General features: G+C 40.7%; 1 protein-coding gene across 18 annotated transcripts in view; it reads left to right on the top strand.

Moving 5' to 3' along the window:
* Positions 1-16,716, top strand: part of LOC309595399 (6-phosphofructo-2-kinase/fructose-2,6-bisphosphatase 4-like) — a 64,671-nt gene that overhangs the window by 29,788 nt on the left and 18,167 nt on the right. For 14 of the 18 annotated variants that reach the window (XR_014229230.1, XR_014229231.1, XR_014229232.1 and 11 more), the window contains 10 exons: positions 502-576; positions 1,470-1,526; positions 1,847-1,968; positions 3,629-3,836; positions 4,408-4,554; positions 5,123-5,227; positions 6,945-7,074; positions 7,443-7,505; positions 10,613-10,677; positions 11,120-11,198. Coding sequence is in view for 7 of the 18 variants with exons in the window: in XM_082322286.1 (XP_082178412.1) it covers positions 502-576; positions 1,470-1,526; positions 1,847-1,968; positions 3,629-3,836; positions 4,408-4,554; positions 5,123-5,227; positions 6,945-7,074; positions 7,443-7,505; positions 10,613-10,677; positions 11,120-11,198 (1,051 nt within the window). In the remaining 11 variants the exon portion in view is untranslated. The other 4 variants (XR_014229237.1, XM_082322287.1, XM_082322291.1 and 1 more) reach the window with 2 other exon arrangements.

Genomic DNA, 16,716 nt, shown 5'->3' with positions numbered 1-16,716 from the left:
CTTAGAAAAATGACTGCATATATCTTGTAGTTCATGGGCAGGATTTACAAGTCTTGCAGATCTGCCCTTTAAAAGTTTTGCACTCACATTTTGATTAGCACATTGATTGCAGCATCTTTTTTGTGTAGTGTAAGTTCACTAAAAAACTATGCATTAGTATTTAATGCTGCTACAGGCCAGGAGGAAGATTCTGTCCTGTAGTATGTGTTAGGCTTAAATTGTGGTTGCTTCTTCCAAATACAGTGTTCTGCTAGTAGTGCTTTCAAAATATTACTCTTTTTTAGTATTTAGAAAATCATGTGTGTAAAGTAGGAGTGTCTTTTGTTTTCCTGTTGAGCGTGTTGAGGTAGCGGGGTAGAGGGAAGGGGAAGCGTTTTCATTGCTTTCCTTCACGTTGAGGGACTTTGAACCCTTATTTTTGTTGTTACTAGCACAGTGCTTTTCACAGGCTATGATGCTTTTTTAATTCCTCTCTCTCTCTGCCCCTGTAATTATTCCTAGGTCTTTGATGCTACAAACACAACTCGAGAACGTAGAGAAACTATTTACAAATTTGGTGAAGAAAATGGATATAAGGTGAGTCAAAAGCAAAGGAGTTTTGAGCTAATGCCTGGACAAGGAAGGCAGTGATGGTTTTGCCTTTATCTGTACTCAGAGTTAAGTGCATTAGCACGAGCCACATCCTTCCTAGGTGTTTAGTCAATAGTGCGTTTTGTGTTCTCAAGCATTGTTTGTGATTAAAAGTCACCCAATCCTCATTTTTCTCATTTTTAATGTTTGTACTGTTTAGAGCTAATCTCTTTTATGCTGTGGCTTCAATTCTGTCATCCTGGACCTGTAGTTCTGAGTGTACTGTCAGCAAGAACTATTTAAAATACGGTTCTTAGTGCAGTTCAGATTTTTGCTGCAGAAACACATAGGGAATTCTGTGTTAGTTCTGTACAAACAAAAAACATTCTGTGGCTTTCTGCCTTCTGTCCGGGGTTGTTTTGCATTTAGCTGTTCTCCAGTAATCCTTCATTTCTTCTAAACTTGGGTCTCCATAAACCTTTGAGACAGCAAAACACAAACATCTTTTTAAGTGAGGCTACTCCATTAGTTGAAAGGCTTCTAAATTATTATTTCAGAAGCATTAGCTACTGTCTGTGTGGCTGAACTTGCATCCTCTGCATTTATTCTTCCTCTGCCATCCTAAATTTTTCTCACTGCAAAATTTTTCCACTGATAAGCAGTGTTGGGGAAAAGAGTATAGAGCATGATGGTTCAGGGAATCGTAAGCCAACAATTTCTGATGAGAGGGTCTGCAGAAACCTTCTGAGTAAATGGAGAAAAGTTTAATGCATGGCCCTGTTAAAAAGGGGTTAGCATAGAAGTTGGCAGCATGCTGCTTGTGTGTGTGAGTCTTCAGAGGCATTTTAATGCGTCTTCCTTCTTCCTTCTGTGCATGTGACTTCCCGTTTGGACTGAAGACTTTTTTTGTTGAGTCAGTATGTGTAGATCCAGAGGTCATCGCTGCAAACATTGTGGTGAGTATAGGAAAGTTTGCTTTAACTGCTTTAAGTATAGAGGTTTAAAGTAGCTCAGTATTTCTAGAAGTGCATTATAAGAACTTCCAATAGCAAAAATCATTAACTCCTGTTAATGGGACACTTTTATTTTCCTGTCCATGTGTTTACTAATTCAGAAGTTTAATTCTATGAAGAATAGCTCTTTTTGCTTTACGTGTATTTTAATTAACTTCCAGAAAATAGGTCTGTGTTGTGTTCTCCCCCTTCCTATTTCTTTAAACTTCCATAAAAAAGGGAAAGAAACTTAAGTACTACTCTCCTGTTTTTATTTTAAACAGCAAGTGAAGCTGGGTAGTCCTGACTATGTTGATTGTAGTAATGATGAAGCAACAGAAGACTTCATGAAAAGAATAGAGTGCTACAAGAACTCGTATGAGACGTTAGATGAAACTCTTGACAAGTAAGTGATGAAATAATGCTGTGATGACAACTGAGTTATTTTAAGATGTTTCCTTAGGGGATGGAGCATCTTGTATTGGGGATTAGGGCTTTCTAGTCGTGTTTTTTTAATGGCTTGAGCTCTCTTTCCTTTGGCAAATTAGAGAGAGTTGACTCTGGGGGTGTAGCCTGGAAACTTGCTTGCTTGAGGAAAATTGGCTAACGAGTCTACTGTGGGACAATATTCTTTTTGATTTTCCCACTTGGGGAATGGTATGATTCTTCTGGGATAGAACCAGCATTTAGAAATCATTCCAGACTTGCTGTAGTGGTTGGTTGTTATTTGTTTTTTTTTTAGTATGTAGAGGAGACCTGAGTGATTTGTAAGCATAACTTCATTTGTTGACATGGCTAAGATGAATTTTGATCACATCAGTCTTAAAAATGTGACTTCTAAAGTTATTTATTTGTGCTTGCAAATCATCCTGCAGATACAGGGCTGTGACAAACTTTCTTAGCTAGATTATTTGCCCTCATGCCAAAGCATTTATCTGTTTTTCATTCACTTTTGACACTTGAAAGTAAGGTAGGGATGAACCACGTGAGGAGGAGCCCTGTTTCTCTTGCTGCAGTCCAGGATTTCAGTGTGGGATTTTGAGCTGCACTCATACCAGGTGCTCCTGGTTTGTTTCAGGACCAGTGCCATAGAGAAAGCTGAGCTGCTTTTTAATGTAATTGAGTGTAAGCAGTGTGAAGCTGGTTCAGTCAGATCAGTTCATGCATGTAATTTCTGTGATGGACCTAATGGTTATGCCTGGGTGAAATAGTAATGATTAACTCCAAAGAACGCTATCAGAGATGAGGTGATGATGCTTGTTTCTTATCACCTCCATTTGGTTTTATTATAAGTTTTCTTGTTTTATTGCAGTGTGATGTCTCAAACGTATCACTAGAAACCAATAGTGGCTATTTTCAGCTTATTAAACTTTTTTCCTCCTTTAAACTAGATGCTTGTCTGAAATTGTAGCTCAGGCAAGAAAGGATTAGCAGTGAAAACTGAAATTATAACCTGTCCGATGCTGAGAGAAGGTAGTGGTGGGGTAAATTACAGTACTGGTAATAAATAGCTGTTGACAGAGTGGTTGAGAAAATGTCTTGCTTCAGGCTAGTCCCTGGTCCTTCTGATGCTGTAGTTTTTCTGGAAGGGTTAACTGAGATGGATAAATAGTGACTGTGCCTTTTGGCCCCTGGGTGCAATCAGACAAATACTTGCTGTGGGGAAAGTGTAAACTGGAGTAAAATATCTAGTATGGTAAAATACCTGGATATCTTATTGAAGCTACTGCACTTGAATGATTCCACTGAATCTTCCTTTCAGTGGGAGGGCTGTATTTTTCCAAGAGTAGGATCTGGATTTGAGAGAAAAAGTGCAAGTAAAGGGAACAGAAAAGAAAGTGATGTGAGCGCCTTACATGTCAAAGAAATAGAGGTCATCCTGTACGTTTGGAGTATTGCGTTGTTTCTTGGGACTAATGCATACTCCATGGGCAACTGTGGGATTGCTTGCTGCTTTGACTTGTTGCTCCTTTGTTTTATTAGGAGAGAGAGGGTGGGAAGATTGTGGTACATGCTAATACAAACTATGTGGAATCTCACGTATTTTTTCTGTTTGCTTGTGAAAGGGATCTTTCTTATATTAAAATTATGGATGTCGGAAGGAGTTACCTTGTGAACAGAGTAATGGATCACATTCAGAGCCGGATTGTCTACTACCTCATGAATATCCATGTGACTCCTCGGTCAATCTACCTCTGTCGACATGGAGAGAGTGAACTCAATCTGAAAGGGAGAATAGGAGGAGATCCTGGACTGTCTGTCAGGGGGAAAGAAGTACGTACCTCCTGAACAAGTGTGACTGGGTTTTCTGTGTATCTATGCATATGTGTAGTTTGTGCCATGTAATTACAGCTTTCTTCCTCTACACCCTTCTCCTCTTAACATGTTTAAGAAGGATTTTTTTAGTTGCATATGTGGATGGTGGAAACTGGATGGACACACTTTATGTGCTGTGATTTGGTATGTGCTCTTTTATCTGTCTGCCATTCTATTGGTTGAAATTCCTTTTTATCCTACAGCAAAAAGCAGTTTTCAAGAGGGCTTTATTTTTTAACTGGATTTTTGTAAAAGCCTGACTTGGATAATTGGGAAGGTTCACAAGTTAAAGCTGAGAGGAAAATTCCTGGAGGTAAAGATAGGAACTGCAGAAAACTTGTACTCCTTTCCTTCCCTCTCCTGTCCCTCTTGGCTTAACAGAATGTGTTGTATTTCTTAGCAAAAACTTTGACAGAGCCTTTTGGAAAAGTTATAATGAGTTTACAGAGGCTAGGGCCTGTGTGTTCCAAACCGAATACAGTGGGGTGTCTCTGAGCCCTCATCCAGTGTCTCATGGTTTTTCTTTCAGTTTGCCAAAAGCTTGGCACAATTTATTAATGAGCAAAATATCAAAGATCTGAAAGTTTGGACCAGCCAGATGAAAAGGACAATTCAGACTGCTGAAGCCTTGGGAGTGCCTTATGAGCAGTGGAAGGTTTTGAATGAGATAGATGCAGTAAGTTCTTCTTTTCTAAATGTCTAATAAGTTGCTTTGTTTGCTAGGGATGAAGGAAGTACTTAATTTTGTAATGGTATGCCTTTGATGGGATAGAAAGTTAATTAAGCTGGTTCTAGAGGCTGGAAAAATTGTCATTAATTCCTGTTAACAAGGCTAAATGTTTTATTAAATTTTGCCATAATTAATTTAGTCTTGGTTTGTCTTTCCCAGTAAAATATTCCCCTGTAGAAGCCACAATGCTGTAAAATTTTTGGTAGGTGGGGGTTGCTAGCTGGCACTTTCCAACTGCACCTGTAAGATATATAAGCAGGTGCAATCGATAAAATGTGACCTTGCTTGCCCATATATGTAACTTCACTTCTATAGGGATTTAATGATTCCTTCTAACCACATCTGAGTCCAGCTGAGCGTCCTGTTCATCGTGTGTGACAATTTTGTCTTTTAAGTGTCAGAGTGGCAAAATACAATTGTTAAAGGTTATTCATATATGGTTTTATTTAAGAATGATATCTGCTTTTTGCACTGCTGGAAATACATGCTTTTAAATTATTTTTATTACCTATAGGGAGTGTGTGAAGAAATGACATATGAAGAAATACAGGAAAATTATCCGCTTGAATTTGCACTGAGAGACCAAGACAAATACAGATACAGATACCCTAAAGGAGAGGTATGCTATTTTTTCTCTCTTAAGGTGAAGGGCTTCATTGTCGTCTTGAATACATGCGTGCTGGCTTTAGGAAGGAGAAAATAAATTTTAAAATTAATAAAAAGGTAGTTCCTTTCTCCAGGGGAGAGCACATAGGAGCTTGCAAGGATTGAGCCCAGACCATTTAATTTGATTTCAGGGCTTGAAAAATAAAACAATGGATTTAGAAAAACAATTGAGAGCTTTGATCTTGTGGGCATCGTTTCTGTGCTGGTCCTGCAGTGAGAAAGCAGGAAGAATGCAAGGCTTCAAACTAGTGCACATGCAAACGTACTGCCCAGATCGCCTTTTTCTGTTCATTCTTTCTGTAGATAACGGTTGTTTTGCATGCAGTTGTGGCTGAAATGCTAGGGAAATCTGTAGCCACGTTGGTCTTTCGCTTTAATAAACTCCTTGCCTCTGGGAAAAGGACTTGCTGACAGCTTTTCCAAGGCAAACCCATTCGAGCGCAGCAGTTACCAGATGGTCACACGGGCTGTCTGTGGGTGCTAAAGGCTTAGGGTTGGGGGCAGCAGGGCGGAGGAGTAATGGGACCAGCTGCTCCTCTGTTTGTGCCGTTAGGGAGCAGAGCTCTGAGGTCTTCTTTCCTCAGTGGTCAAGAGTAATAATCATTGTGCTAGGAGCAGCTTGTGATAAGAGCGGTGTTCTTGCCAGTGTGACCCCTGTCTTACTAATGAGGCAGTCATTAAGCTGCAAAGTTCTCCTGATCCATTTGAACAAGCAGTGTTTGTTTTTCAGACTGATGCCATCCTGTAGGATGGTGACAAACATTTCAAACTGCCTCATCGCTTTGGGGTGATTAGTTGATCTCAGTCGTTTGTCAAAGGCAGTTTCTCTGTAACGGTCCAGGGGTTTGCACAGCCTGGCTGGAGACCACCGGGTTTCTCTTGCCAGGGTCTGAATCAGCAGTGCCACTTTCACACCGGGCACCCTTGGACACCTGCCTTGGGACCGGGGCGAAGGCTTTCGGCTGTGGTCACTCCCTGCCCTGTTGGGTGATGTGCTGTGTTCTCTGCATGTGCTGGGCATGACACATTTTGGAAGTATCGTCTTTACTGTGCATGTGAAAATTAACTTAAGCACGCACCTGGGGAAACCCTGCTGTTTACCTGCAGCAGCAGATGCACTGCACGCATGCGGTGCAGGACAGGTTGCAAGAGAAGTTTGCCTCCCTTCTTTGTGACTTTTGATGGGGTGGTGGCTGCCATCACCAGGCCAGTTCATCAAAGGCCATAGTTTGTTTTCAAAGGGCAGCCTGAACAAGTCAGGCTTTGTGAACTGTTTGTATGCTGGCTGTAGGCTGGGCTTCCCAGATTTTTGCTTGGAAGGGAGGTGCTTTTGAAGATGAGGTATGGAAAATAATGTGCAAGACTTAACCTGTACATTTGCAGATGCTGTGAATTAAAGTCTAGGGATTTTGTGGAAATTCTTGATCATAGCAACTAATTTAATAAAGCTTTTCCGTGAGGGAGCTATATTTTGTTACATGTATGCTCTTTGATAGTCTGGAAGACCTGGACTGTGTTCTTAATTTAAGGAAAATTATTACTACAGTATTTGTGCACTAATATGACATTTAGAAGATGAGTAATATGAAAGTGAGATCCACTGTATATACATATACTGTTCAAAGAATTTTCCCTTTTTAATGTGCTGTGTATTTCTCCTCCCCACCCAGTCCTATGAAGATCTTGTTCAGAGACTGGAGCCGGTAATTATGGAACTTGAAAGGCAGGAAAACGTGCTTGTCATATGTCACCAAGCTGTCATGCGCTGTTTGCTTGCATATTTTCTTGACAAGCCTGCAGGTAAGTCTTCCTTGGTACATTACATATGGTCTATTTTTTTAAAATTTACTGATTAAAGTTCCAAACAGTGAATTATAACAATTTCCTTTATTGTCAGAGGGTGGTTGTACTAGGCAAGTACGCAAGTGTAAGTTTTTTGTATTTGACCTACCCGTGTTACTTCATAGGTGATTTTTATTTGAGCTGCTTCTTACCTGAAAGGCTGTAATGTTTGTTTTTCTGCAGCTGTTTGAATAGCAATGCTAGGGAAGAAAACATAAACTGTCAGATAAAAGGAGACTTCTAAGTGGTTGACCTGTAGCATAATAGAAAAGCCAAGTGTTTTTGTAATCTGTATTTCATATGTAATTTGTTGTTCAATTTCTCAGAACAACTGCCTTACCTGAAGTGCCCACTGCATACTGTCTTAAAGCTAACCCCGGTGGCTTATGGTGAGTAGTATTAAGTATATATAATGTATAAGTAACTACGCTGTTACTTATGTCTGTGTCATCAGTAAAGTTTGTGAAGCATTTCAATTAAAACACATTTTTAATTTATTTTGCTATAAAAGAGTTGAACAATTAGGTTTGATGTTGCACGTATGTCTGTACAGCTTTGTTAAAATCAATGAATCCTTTGGTTTGCATTTGCTTTGTGTTATGCCAGAAAATATGTATGTATTAGTGAAGGCCTGAAACTACCAGTGCTGGTGACTGTAACTGCCAGTGGACAATTTTCTTTTGTACTCAGTTCATATGCTATTTCACTAATTCCTGTGGCAAACCCATGCCATTTACATGTCTGGTACAGCAAGATCTCATTTTTTATTGATGTATTTGAGGGTATTGCTTTTTAGAAGACAGGCAGATTTACTTTTATGTAGGTTTATCATCTTACAAAGGGCATTCCTCTTACCCTTAAATAACTTTGTTCTCTTTTCCTGAAGTATTTGCTCATGGACCTTCGCACTACCACATGAACACCTTGTTTGTTTTTGTTGGCATACCTTTGTCAGCAGCTGTTACCAGTGCTTAGCTCAGGGGCTTTAACTGAGATTTGCTGCTAGCTTATAGACTGGGGGGTATGGGTTGCAACATGTACTTCTGGGTTTTAGGCTGATTGCTAATTAAGTTTTGTGTGTGTTTCAACCTCAGCTTACCAAGTGCCTGCTGTTAATTTTCTTTAAGTGATGGCTTAATTATATCTTCTGATATCTCATCACACTTCAGAAGATTATTTATAGACACAGAGAACTATCTGCACAGCTTACCAGGAAATGGATTGCCAAAAAATGCTAGTACAGTTATTAATCAGAAATGCAAATCTGTCTTTGATTATCAGCTTTGAAAAATAGCAGTCTAGACCTGTACTTTGTTTTTTGTTAAGTTTCGAATAAAGTTGAGACAAAGTAAGTAGCTGTTACACTGCGAAATCTGTCTGAAGATATTTTTGTCATTTAATTGCGGTGACGTCCTACAGTAAGTAGTAACCGTCTGTCCTTTGGTGACATCTGGTGTTCCTAGCCTTGCATGACATGCTGGAGTTTTGAAAAGAGAGATTTAGAACAGCTAAAACTTTTTTTTTTTAAAAGGTCAATTTTTGGAAACTGGATTCTCTTGACTTGCTAGTCTCAGGCTGTTTCCACAGAGCGGTTTTTGTTTTGGGGTGGGTTTTTTTGTTTTTTAGTGGGAAGTTGGGTGAATGTTCATAAATTTGAAGAGGGCCTGGATGTTTGCAGTGTTTACTCACCCACTAAATGAGGAAGGGAAAGAAGTGGTATGAAATACTGTCCTTGCCCTTTGACTTCGGTGAAAGAAATGCCGTGGTTCTTTTTTCAAGTGTTTGATACGTATGTCTGATGAGCACATTTCAGTCGACCTACTTTTTGGAATTCGACCATCTGAAAATACAAGGGCTGTGTAAACTATTTATACACTAATATTCCATAGCATTGGTTCCATTTAATGTGTCACTTGGCTCCAGTGAGGCAAGATGCAGGATCAAACATGGTGTGTTTAATACCTCCCAGCTAATCCTGTTCGGGGGTAACACCTCCCTTAGGGGTTTGCTCTTCCTGGCCTTTGAAGCTAGCGTCGTTCCCACCCTGCACATCTGATCTTCAGTAGGGGAACATCTGTTACGGCCTGACAGTTGGATTAGGATAAATTAGATTTTTACCCAACAATCCAGTGTAGCGGTGGTCTGTGTGGGAGCACACAGGAAAGAGAAGCTGCATCTCGCTGTAGGTATGAACTTGAACATCGGTAATTAAAAATGAGTTGGGAATACACACAGTGTAATTACTGTGGAGTAACTCATGTCCCTTTAGTTTATATTTAAAGCTTTCCATATGAGATTTTTTTTCAGGTCTTAAACTTAGCTAGCGGCAAGGACTGGGAAGTCTCTGTGGAAGTGTCTGCTGTGTACCCAGTCCTTAGTAATGGCCAGCACCAGGGTCAGAGCTTGCTTTTGCTTGGTGTCGGGGGTCGCAATGGATCTGTGAACAGAAGGATGACGAGGGTGCTCTTCCAGTGGGAGATGTGTGCTTTTCCCCCTATTTTCCAGATTTTAATCTGTTTTCTTCTTGACTGTTTCTCTGAGTGCTGGCCCTCCTGCAGTGTTGGCTCACAGTGTTCATGACAAATGGGGTTTCCCAGAATAGGCTTCCCTAAGAGGAGGCAAATATTTGCCTTACTGATTTTTTTTTTTGGAAGTGCTTTCTAAGAAAAGGCTAAAATCACCCTTTTCTGTCATGTAGTAATTCTATGGAGTGTATTACGACTTTACGAAATACGTGAGCAGGAAAATCTGAAAACCTATTCGTGATAGAAGATGGACTCTGTGGTATGTCAGAGGAACTGGACTATTAACGAATGTTGTGTAGGGTAGTGGTAGCTTATAAAAGTCATGTTCATGTGAGATGAGACTGGCAATCAGCTATTGCTTAAAATGGTGTGGCCAGAGTGTATTGAGTAATTATAATTCTCTAAGTGGGTCAGTTTATACCATCTAAGAAACAGTTGTCTCTTCTGACTGTTTAATTTTTCTTGCTTCTCTGGAGTTTTCCATTTTTGGGTGAAAAGGCGAAGTTCCTTTTCAGAAGTCAACTTTAAAGTTCCATTTAGCTAGGGGTTAAAACTCGTGTTTTGCACGTGTAGAGGAATGGGGTTGCTAACAATATGCAGTGTACCTTCTTGTAATCATTTTCATGTTTTATGAAATTCTAAGAAGTTTAGGATGTTTAAAAAACAGATACAAATAAGAACTTTCTGACTGAATGTTGTTGTTCATGTATGTTTAAAAATGGGAATTTGTTTCAAAGAAAATAATGATAAAGCTAAGGTGAGAATAGGAGGTGGATTATCAGATTTAAAATAATGTTTAACCTGGTGGAATAGATTCATTTCAATAGCTTTAGCTATTCAGAATTTGGGAAACTAATATAAATCAGAAGGGGGAAGTGATTAACCTTCACCAACTCAAAATGAGATTGCATCTTTACTATAACTTCATTTTTAAGGCAGATCAATTCTAAAAATGTGTTTTCTATCAACAGGATGTAAAGTAGAATCTATATTCCTGAATGTTGAAGCTGTAAACACACACAGAGATAAACCCGAGGTAAGAATATTTTTCAAATCGGAGAACTTGATGTAATGTACTAACTGAGCTGATTTCTGTTGTCCTTGTGGTTAGAAATGATTTGATAACTCAGATGGGTGTATTTAATTCTACATATCAAGCTTTACTACCGGTTTGCTGTTGAGGGGAGAAAAAAAATCCTTTTTATTGAGCAAATTTATCTTAACTTACAAGCTCTAGCTGGAGTAGTTTATCTTCCAAAAATGAATGAGAATTTGAAGATACAGTATCAATCTAAAAATCTGTATAAAGTTCTTCCAGGCTTTGTCATTCAGCAGAAGTAGGGTGTACTCAAAAAGTACCTTGTTATGAATGCCACGCTTGTTTTGGACAGAGTAAAAAATGAAATCATCAGCTTTTTCATCACTGTGATTATTGCTGTATGAAAGAGAGGAATTGATGATGCCACCTGTGTTTTAAGCCTAAGCTGGAGAGGAAGACTAGATCTCGGGATACAGCAGAACAACGGGGGAAAAGGAAATTGAGTGTATTTGTAAAATGTAAGTGGAGATGTCAGACCATGGTGGCTTCATACTCTCCTTCTGTCAGGCATGCAGCTCTGTGTGCTCCAAAGTGCTAACATGAGCTTAGGTTGATTCTGCTGCTCGTGCAGAGCTCTTCCATTGCTGCATTATGATGGTTATCTAAAACGCGTCATGATGAAAAATTTCTGGTTCCCTTGCAGATCCTCATGCTAATGCTACTAGGTATGGCGCTCACGCCTTGCTGAGGTTATGAGCCATGCCTACTGGTGAATGAAAAGTCAGTTTGATAATGTGGGGAAAAAAGGGCTGTTTGTGGTGGTTTTCAGAACAGTGGTTTATGGTGAAAAGGAATATAGTGATAAATGTGTTTATATGTGTGTATTCAATAAGGCATGTGATACCAAATGCCTTCCTTACTTGAGGGTACACATTTGTGGCAGTTGTGCAGGATTCGTGCTGGAGGGGTCTGCAAAGATGTTTTGTTTTAAGGACTTGGGTATTATGAGTTCGAAAAGACTGATTTTGGTCATTCACAGCCAGGACATTTTCTATTAGACAGTGATACTGCATATTTCCTCTCTTGTCCCCTTTCTCCTTTGTTGTTCTGATTTACCACTTTTGTGTCTTAGTTTGGTTTGTTAGGTTTAGGAAACCTATTCTGTTTTCACAGTGCCTAAGTGTTGGAGAAGCATGGTTAAAATGGATGAGGATGTCTTAGAGCAGGTGTTAGGTTATCTGTGTTAAATGAAGTAGATCGACTGAACATGTATAGTTTGGCTGTGAAATTATTGGTGCTGAATTTACAGCTTGCTAAAGCGTCTTGGGGGTTGCTGTTGGAAATATCACTTCTCTAACTGAAGGTGCTTATTTCGAGGGGGAAGCTCTGCCTGAATCACCAAGTGACTCTTAACATGTCTAGCAAGTGATGTGGCCATACCGACGTTGGTGTTGGGTGGTTGTATTTCAGATGCATGTAGAGGATCATGCAGACAGTTGAATTGCAGTGGATGCACAAACAGAAAGCTGTTTATTTAGAACGGAAGTAAATTGAGTTAATGAATTTTAAAAAAGAAAAAAAAGGAGCAGAGACATTTTTATTAAAAATACCCAAACACTCTTCTCCTTCTGTCCCCAAAGAAGCCCAGGCTAGTGAAGTATGGGTGATGACACGCTGTTCGTTTAGTAGGGCTGAATGAAGGACTAAGTTGATCCTGTCTGCATTTAAATGCTGCTCAGAGGGCTGTGAAAATTTCAAAAGCTTTCATTTACATCACCTATGAAAATGTTAATTAATTACATAAAATTAAAATTTCAAATAGTCTATTGAAGTCAAAGAATTTAATTAAATACAGCGTCGCAGATAACAACATTGTTAAACAATGAAACTATTTGATTAAGAATTGCCCAGTGTGCTGTTCTGTGCCCCCACAAGTAATTTGTAGCCCGTGTTTCAGAACAGTGCACTCACGGCTTCAGCTGAAAGCATCTATTTTTCACATTGTAGAAATGCAGGCAAAGCACTAGAGTATTTGTTTATAGTATGTGTAAACTTCATTGTATGATCATGATTTGTCTGAAGTGGACTGAAGCCTTGTGTTTGTCAGCATTGTAGTGGCTTAAGTTCCTGACCTTTTCAAATGAAGGAGTCTATAGTCTTTTTACTGAAAAGAATTCAGGGGAATTACTTCAGCTGTTGCTTGGGTCCCTTTTTTGGGCCAGAAAACAAGCACTGGGGTAAAATGTCTATCTGCTTTTCACCTCTGTCTTAGTCAGTGAATGACAGATAGGGAGGTTGCTCGTAGCAAGAAACTCAGGTCTCCTTTTTGATTTTGTGGGTGGAAGGGGAGAGGGAGATGTTACTGAAAGCTGAGTTTACTTACAACAGTGTAAAACAAGTAAGACTCATGAAGACCATCAGCATGAAGTTCGAAGAACTGGCAGTGATTTGGCCTATAATGGGCTAAATCTTAGATCAAGATCTTGAAAAGAACTTCAGAACAGTTGATTGTAGTCTCCTTTCTTGGGAGAAGGGAGAATACTAATTGCAGTCTTTGGAACTTGCATGAGGTGGCACCATGGCAGGCGTGTTTCCTGAGCCTGCTTCTGCACTGCTGCACTCAAAGCTGTGCTTTCTAGCGTGAGTGTTTGGCTGCACTGGTGGTTTGGTTTTGTTTGGTTTTGAATAATTTACTGCATTGAATGTCTTTTTTTTTTTTTTTTGTTTACTACAGCCTCTGCAAAATGAGGTGAGATCTAGTTGGTGTGATCAGTCTTGAATGGTTAAGGTGCCTGGGAAAAGATTTTTCTGTTTTGTCAGGTGTAGTACATGGCCTATAACGCAAACAAATGTTTCCCTTGGGAAAGAAGTATATGGCATAGTTCAACAAAGCACTAAAAGTTGCTTAATGGATAGACGTGTATGTGCTGAAGCATGTGTTTAAGTGGATTCCTGCTTGGGCCTGTAAAAGACTTCCTCCTAAACATGAATGACTTGAGCTTTTGGTAATATTACCAGCATGGGATCAGCAATTACTGTAAATATGTTTTCGTGCTGTCTAGTTCTGGGACACCAACCAGCTGTCAGTCTGCTGCGTTCTCGGGGTGTGGGGGGTTAAAAAAAAAAACCTCTGCTTTTCAATAAACGCAGCTGTGTACTTGTGAAGGAGTCTGATGGTATTTTTGTTGCTCTTACTGCTGCATGATAAAAATTCTCCTCTGTATTTTTATTATTACACAGAATGTAGACATTTGCAGACCTCCCGAGGACGCTCTTGTAACAGTCCCTGCTCATCAGTGAATCCTGTGTGCTGATCAACTATCGAACTTGGGGTGCTGTTTTCATCCTACTACTTCAAAATAAATTGAAAAACTAATCATTCCAATCACTTTGAAATAAAAAAGCCCCACCCAAACCCAACAACTCAAAACCCAAACCAAATGTTTGTACAGCGCATGACTTGAAAAAACTATCAAATCACAATAAAACTGTATTGCACTGGTTAATTTATTGTGGATGAGTTATCAAACAATGATGGGCTGTCACTGGAATGCTGTTTTTGTAAATTGCTATAATTTAAAGATCCTGCAGCATTAAGTTTTATTTTAACAGCCGACAATCATTTAATGTTAGTTGCAGTGTATTTGTTTATGAAAGCCATGAAACGCAACATCTTGTGTGAGATAAGAAAAAGTTGAAGTTTGTTTTCTAGGCACCAGTCTTACCTATTTCAGTGCCCTTGGGAGTGATTGGACTGCTATGTAGCATAAAATAATCCATAGTTACTGTAAAACCTTAATCCTGCTGATCCATAGCACTAGTGCTCTAGATGTGCTAATTAATGATGTGCTGTTTGAAGATGGTAGCGAGTTTTCACTTAGTTCCAGAACAATTATTCAAGGTACAGGAATGTGTATGAATGTTTTTAATATACGACTTTTCTTAACAGCTGTTCTGCATTAACTAGGCTTTAGGGTTCGCCTGCTGGCAGAAGGGATTTCACATTTCCTCTTTGCCTGCTGCTTGTACAGACACGGCTGATGGACGAGCGTTTACAGCTCTGCTCCGTTTGTTTTGTACCCAGATTTTATCTAGGCTACAATAAGCAGTTGACTGTTTCAGAATGTGGAAGCAGAGTTAGCCTGATGATTTTGTAGCTGGGTTGTGGGTCCAGTAGGTGTTGGATCCCAAACCAGCAGGGTATGCATCCTAAACTGAATTACAGCAAAACCTTTCACAGGCTGGAGGTGACTGCAGCTTGTTCGAGATGTGGCGAGGTGCCTTGGCTCCTTTCTCTGTGATGTTACGGTGGGCAAAATGAGGCAGTGGGAAGCATCCATGCCATTGAAGCAGCTTTGTTTAGGTAGCATTGAGTCTGGGAAAGGCAGAAAATCACCAAGTCCTGAAACCGTCTTCTGAGGGGGTCTTTTAGTCTTGAAAGCAAGCAAGAGTGGCGTGTTGTGGAAAGCTTTTTTACCTGTTACGTTTCTCAGGTGGTACGTTTTTCCAAAACCGGGATTTCGGGGAAAAAAGTATTAACATATCTGCACTTCTAAAATTACACTAAAGTTTTTGGAGGTTTGTAGCAATTGGGAATGTCTGATATAACCAAATAACCTCCTGGCCAGAGACCCTCCCGCTGTACCGCTTGGTATTTAGTTAAACCAGTGTCCCAGGACGGGCTGGGACTGGGGAAACCCTGATTATCTCTCTGTTGTGACTGTGACGTTGGGAGTGTTTTGTTGCTTCTCCGTGTTTAATTGCCCCAGCCTCTTGGCATGTACGTTGCCGTGAAAAATGCCACAGAGGCGGGGATCTGAGCCTGCGGTACCCGCTTGCACACATCAATAGTGAGTCCAGTTGCTTTTACCCGGCAGCTGAGGTGATGTCCCTGGGAGGTCGCCGGGACGCTGGCCATAGTTGGGTACCGAGAAACTGCGCCGAGACGGCTTGGGAATTGCTCTCACCACCGTGGGCCACGACTAAGGAAATACTGTGCAGATTTAAACTAAATGCATTACGTTTTGTGATGGAGCCAAAAATCTGCGCAGGCTTCTGCTGTGGAAAAACTGAGTTTTGCTGCTTGGAAAAAGGATGGCTTGGGCTGTCAGAGGAAACAGAGGGGGAAGATGGAAGGGGCAGGAACTTGGCCAGAGAGGAGAGCAGGGCTTTCCTGCTCTGTGGCCGGCAGAGGTTGCGGGGGGAGGAAGAGTGGCAGAAGTGCCCAGGCTCCTCCATCCCTGCCAGCCCCGTCTCCTGGGGCTGCGGATGCGTGCTGTTCTCTTTGCTGAGCGTGATGCTCGTTGTGCTGATGTGGGCAATGGAGTGAAGTGGGTATTTACAAGCAGTTTTGCGCTCTAAGGGGTCTCCTATTACCGCGGGATTGCTTAATAATCCTCTCTGGCTTATTTTCTTAGTAAAAGAAAGGCCTGATGCGGGGCGGGAAGCGGCAGTGACGGTTTGTGGCACAGCCTGCTGAGGGAAAGCTGGCTCATAAGAGTACTGGATTGTTTATATTGTGCTGTTTATTTCTCTGTTTATGCCTGTGCTGGTTCTTTTCCCTAGAGGCTCCTCCTTTTCCCTGGAGGAGCCTTCCTGCAAAATCTTCCTGTTTTACTGTGAAGATTGCATGTAGCTAATTGAAATAAAACTGAAGTGGCAGGCTCTGTCCTGTTCAGAAACCCACAGGACTTTGTTTCTGGGGGAGGCTCTGTTCTGTAGGAAAAAAAATGTACAAAGCAGGGAGGAGTATAGTGAGGAGAGGAATAACAGTGGTGTAAGAGCGTGTTTGAGTTAATCTGTGTTTTGGGTCTTTCCAGAGAGGACTGGGTGAGCTCGACCCTTGTGCAAGGCAGAGCGAGACCGCTCCTGCTCCAGTGAGCGCTGAGCCTCCTCGGGGAGCAGGCTCTGGAAGCAGCGAGCCCCTGCCCGGGCTGACCGAGGGAGAGCCCGTGTGCCTTAGTAGAAATAATATTTAAAAAAGGGGTGTGGTGGTTTTATTGCCACTCCTGTGTTTCCTGGGCTCTCTGGACCGTG

The sequence above is a fragment of the Platalea leucorodia genome (assembly GCF_965183815.1).
Source record: "Platalea leucorodia genome assembly, chromosome: 9".
Lineage (NCBI taxonomy): Eukaryota > Metazoa > Chordata > Aves > Pelecaniformes > Threskiornithidae > Platalea > Platalea leucorodia.
The sequence above is the reverse complement of the archived record's forward strand: the minus strand, read 5'-3'. Positions and strand labels throughout refer to the sequence as shown.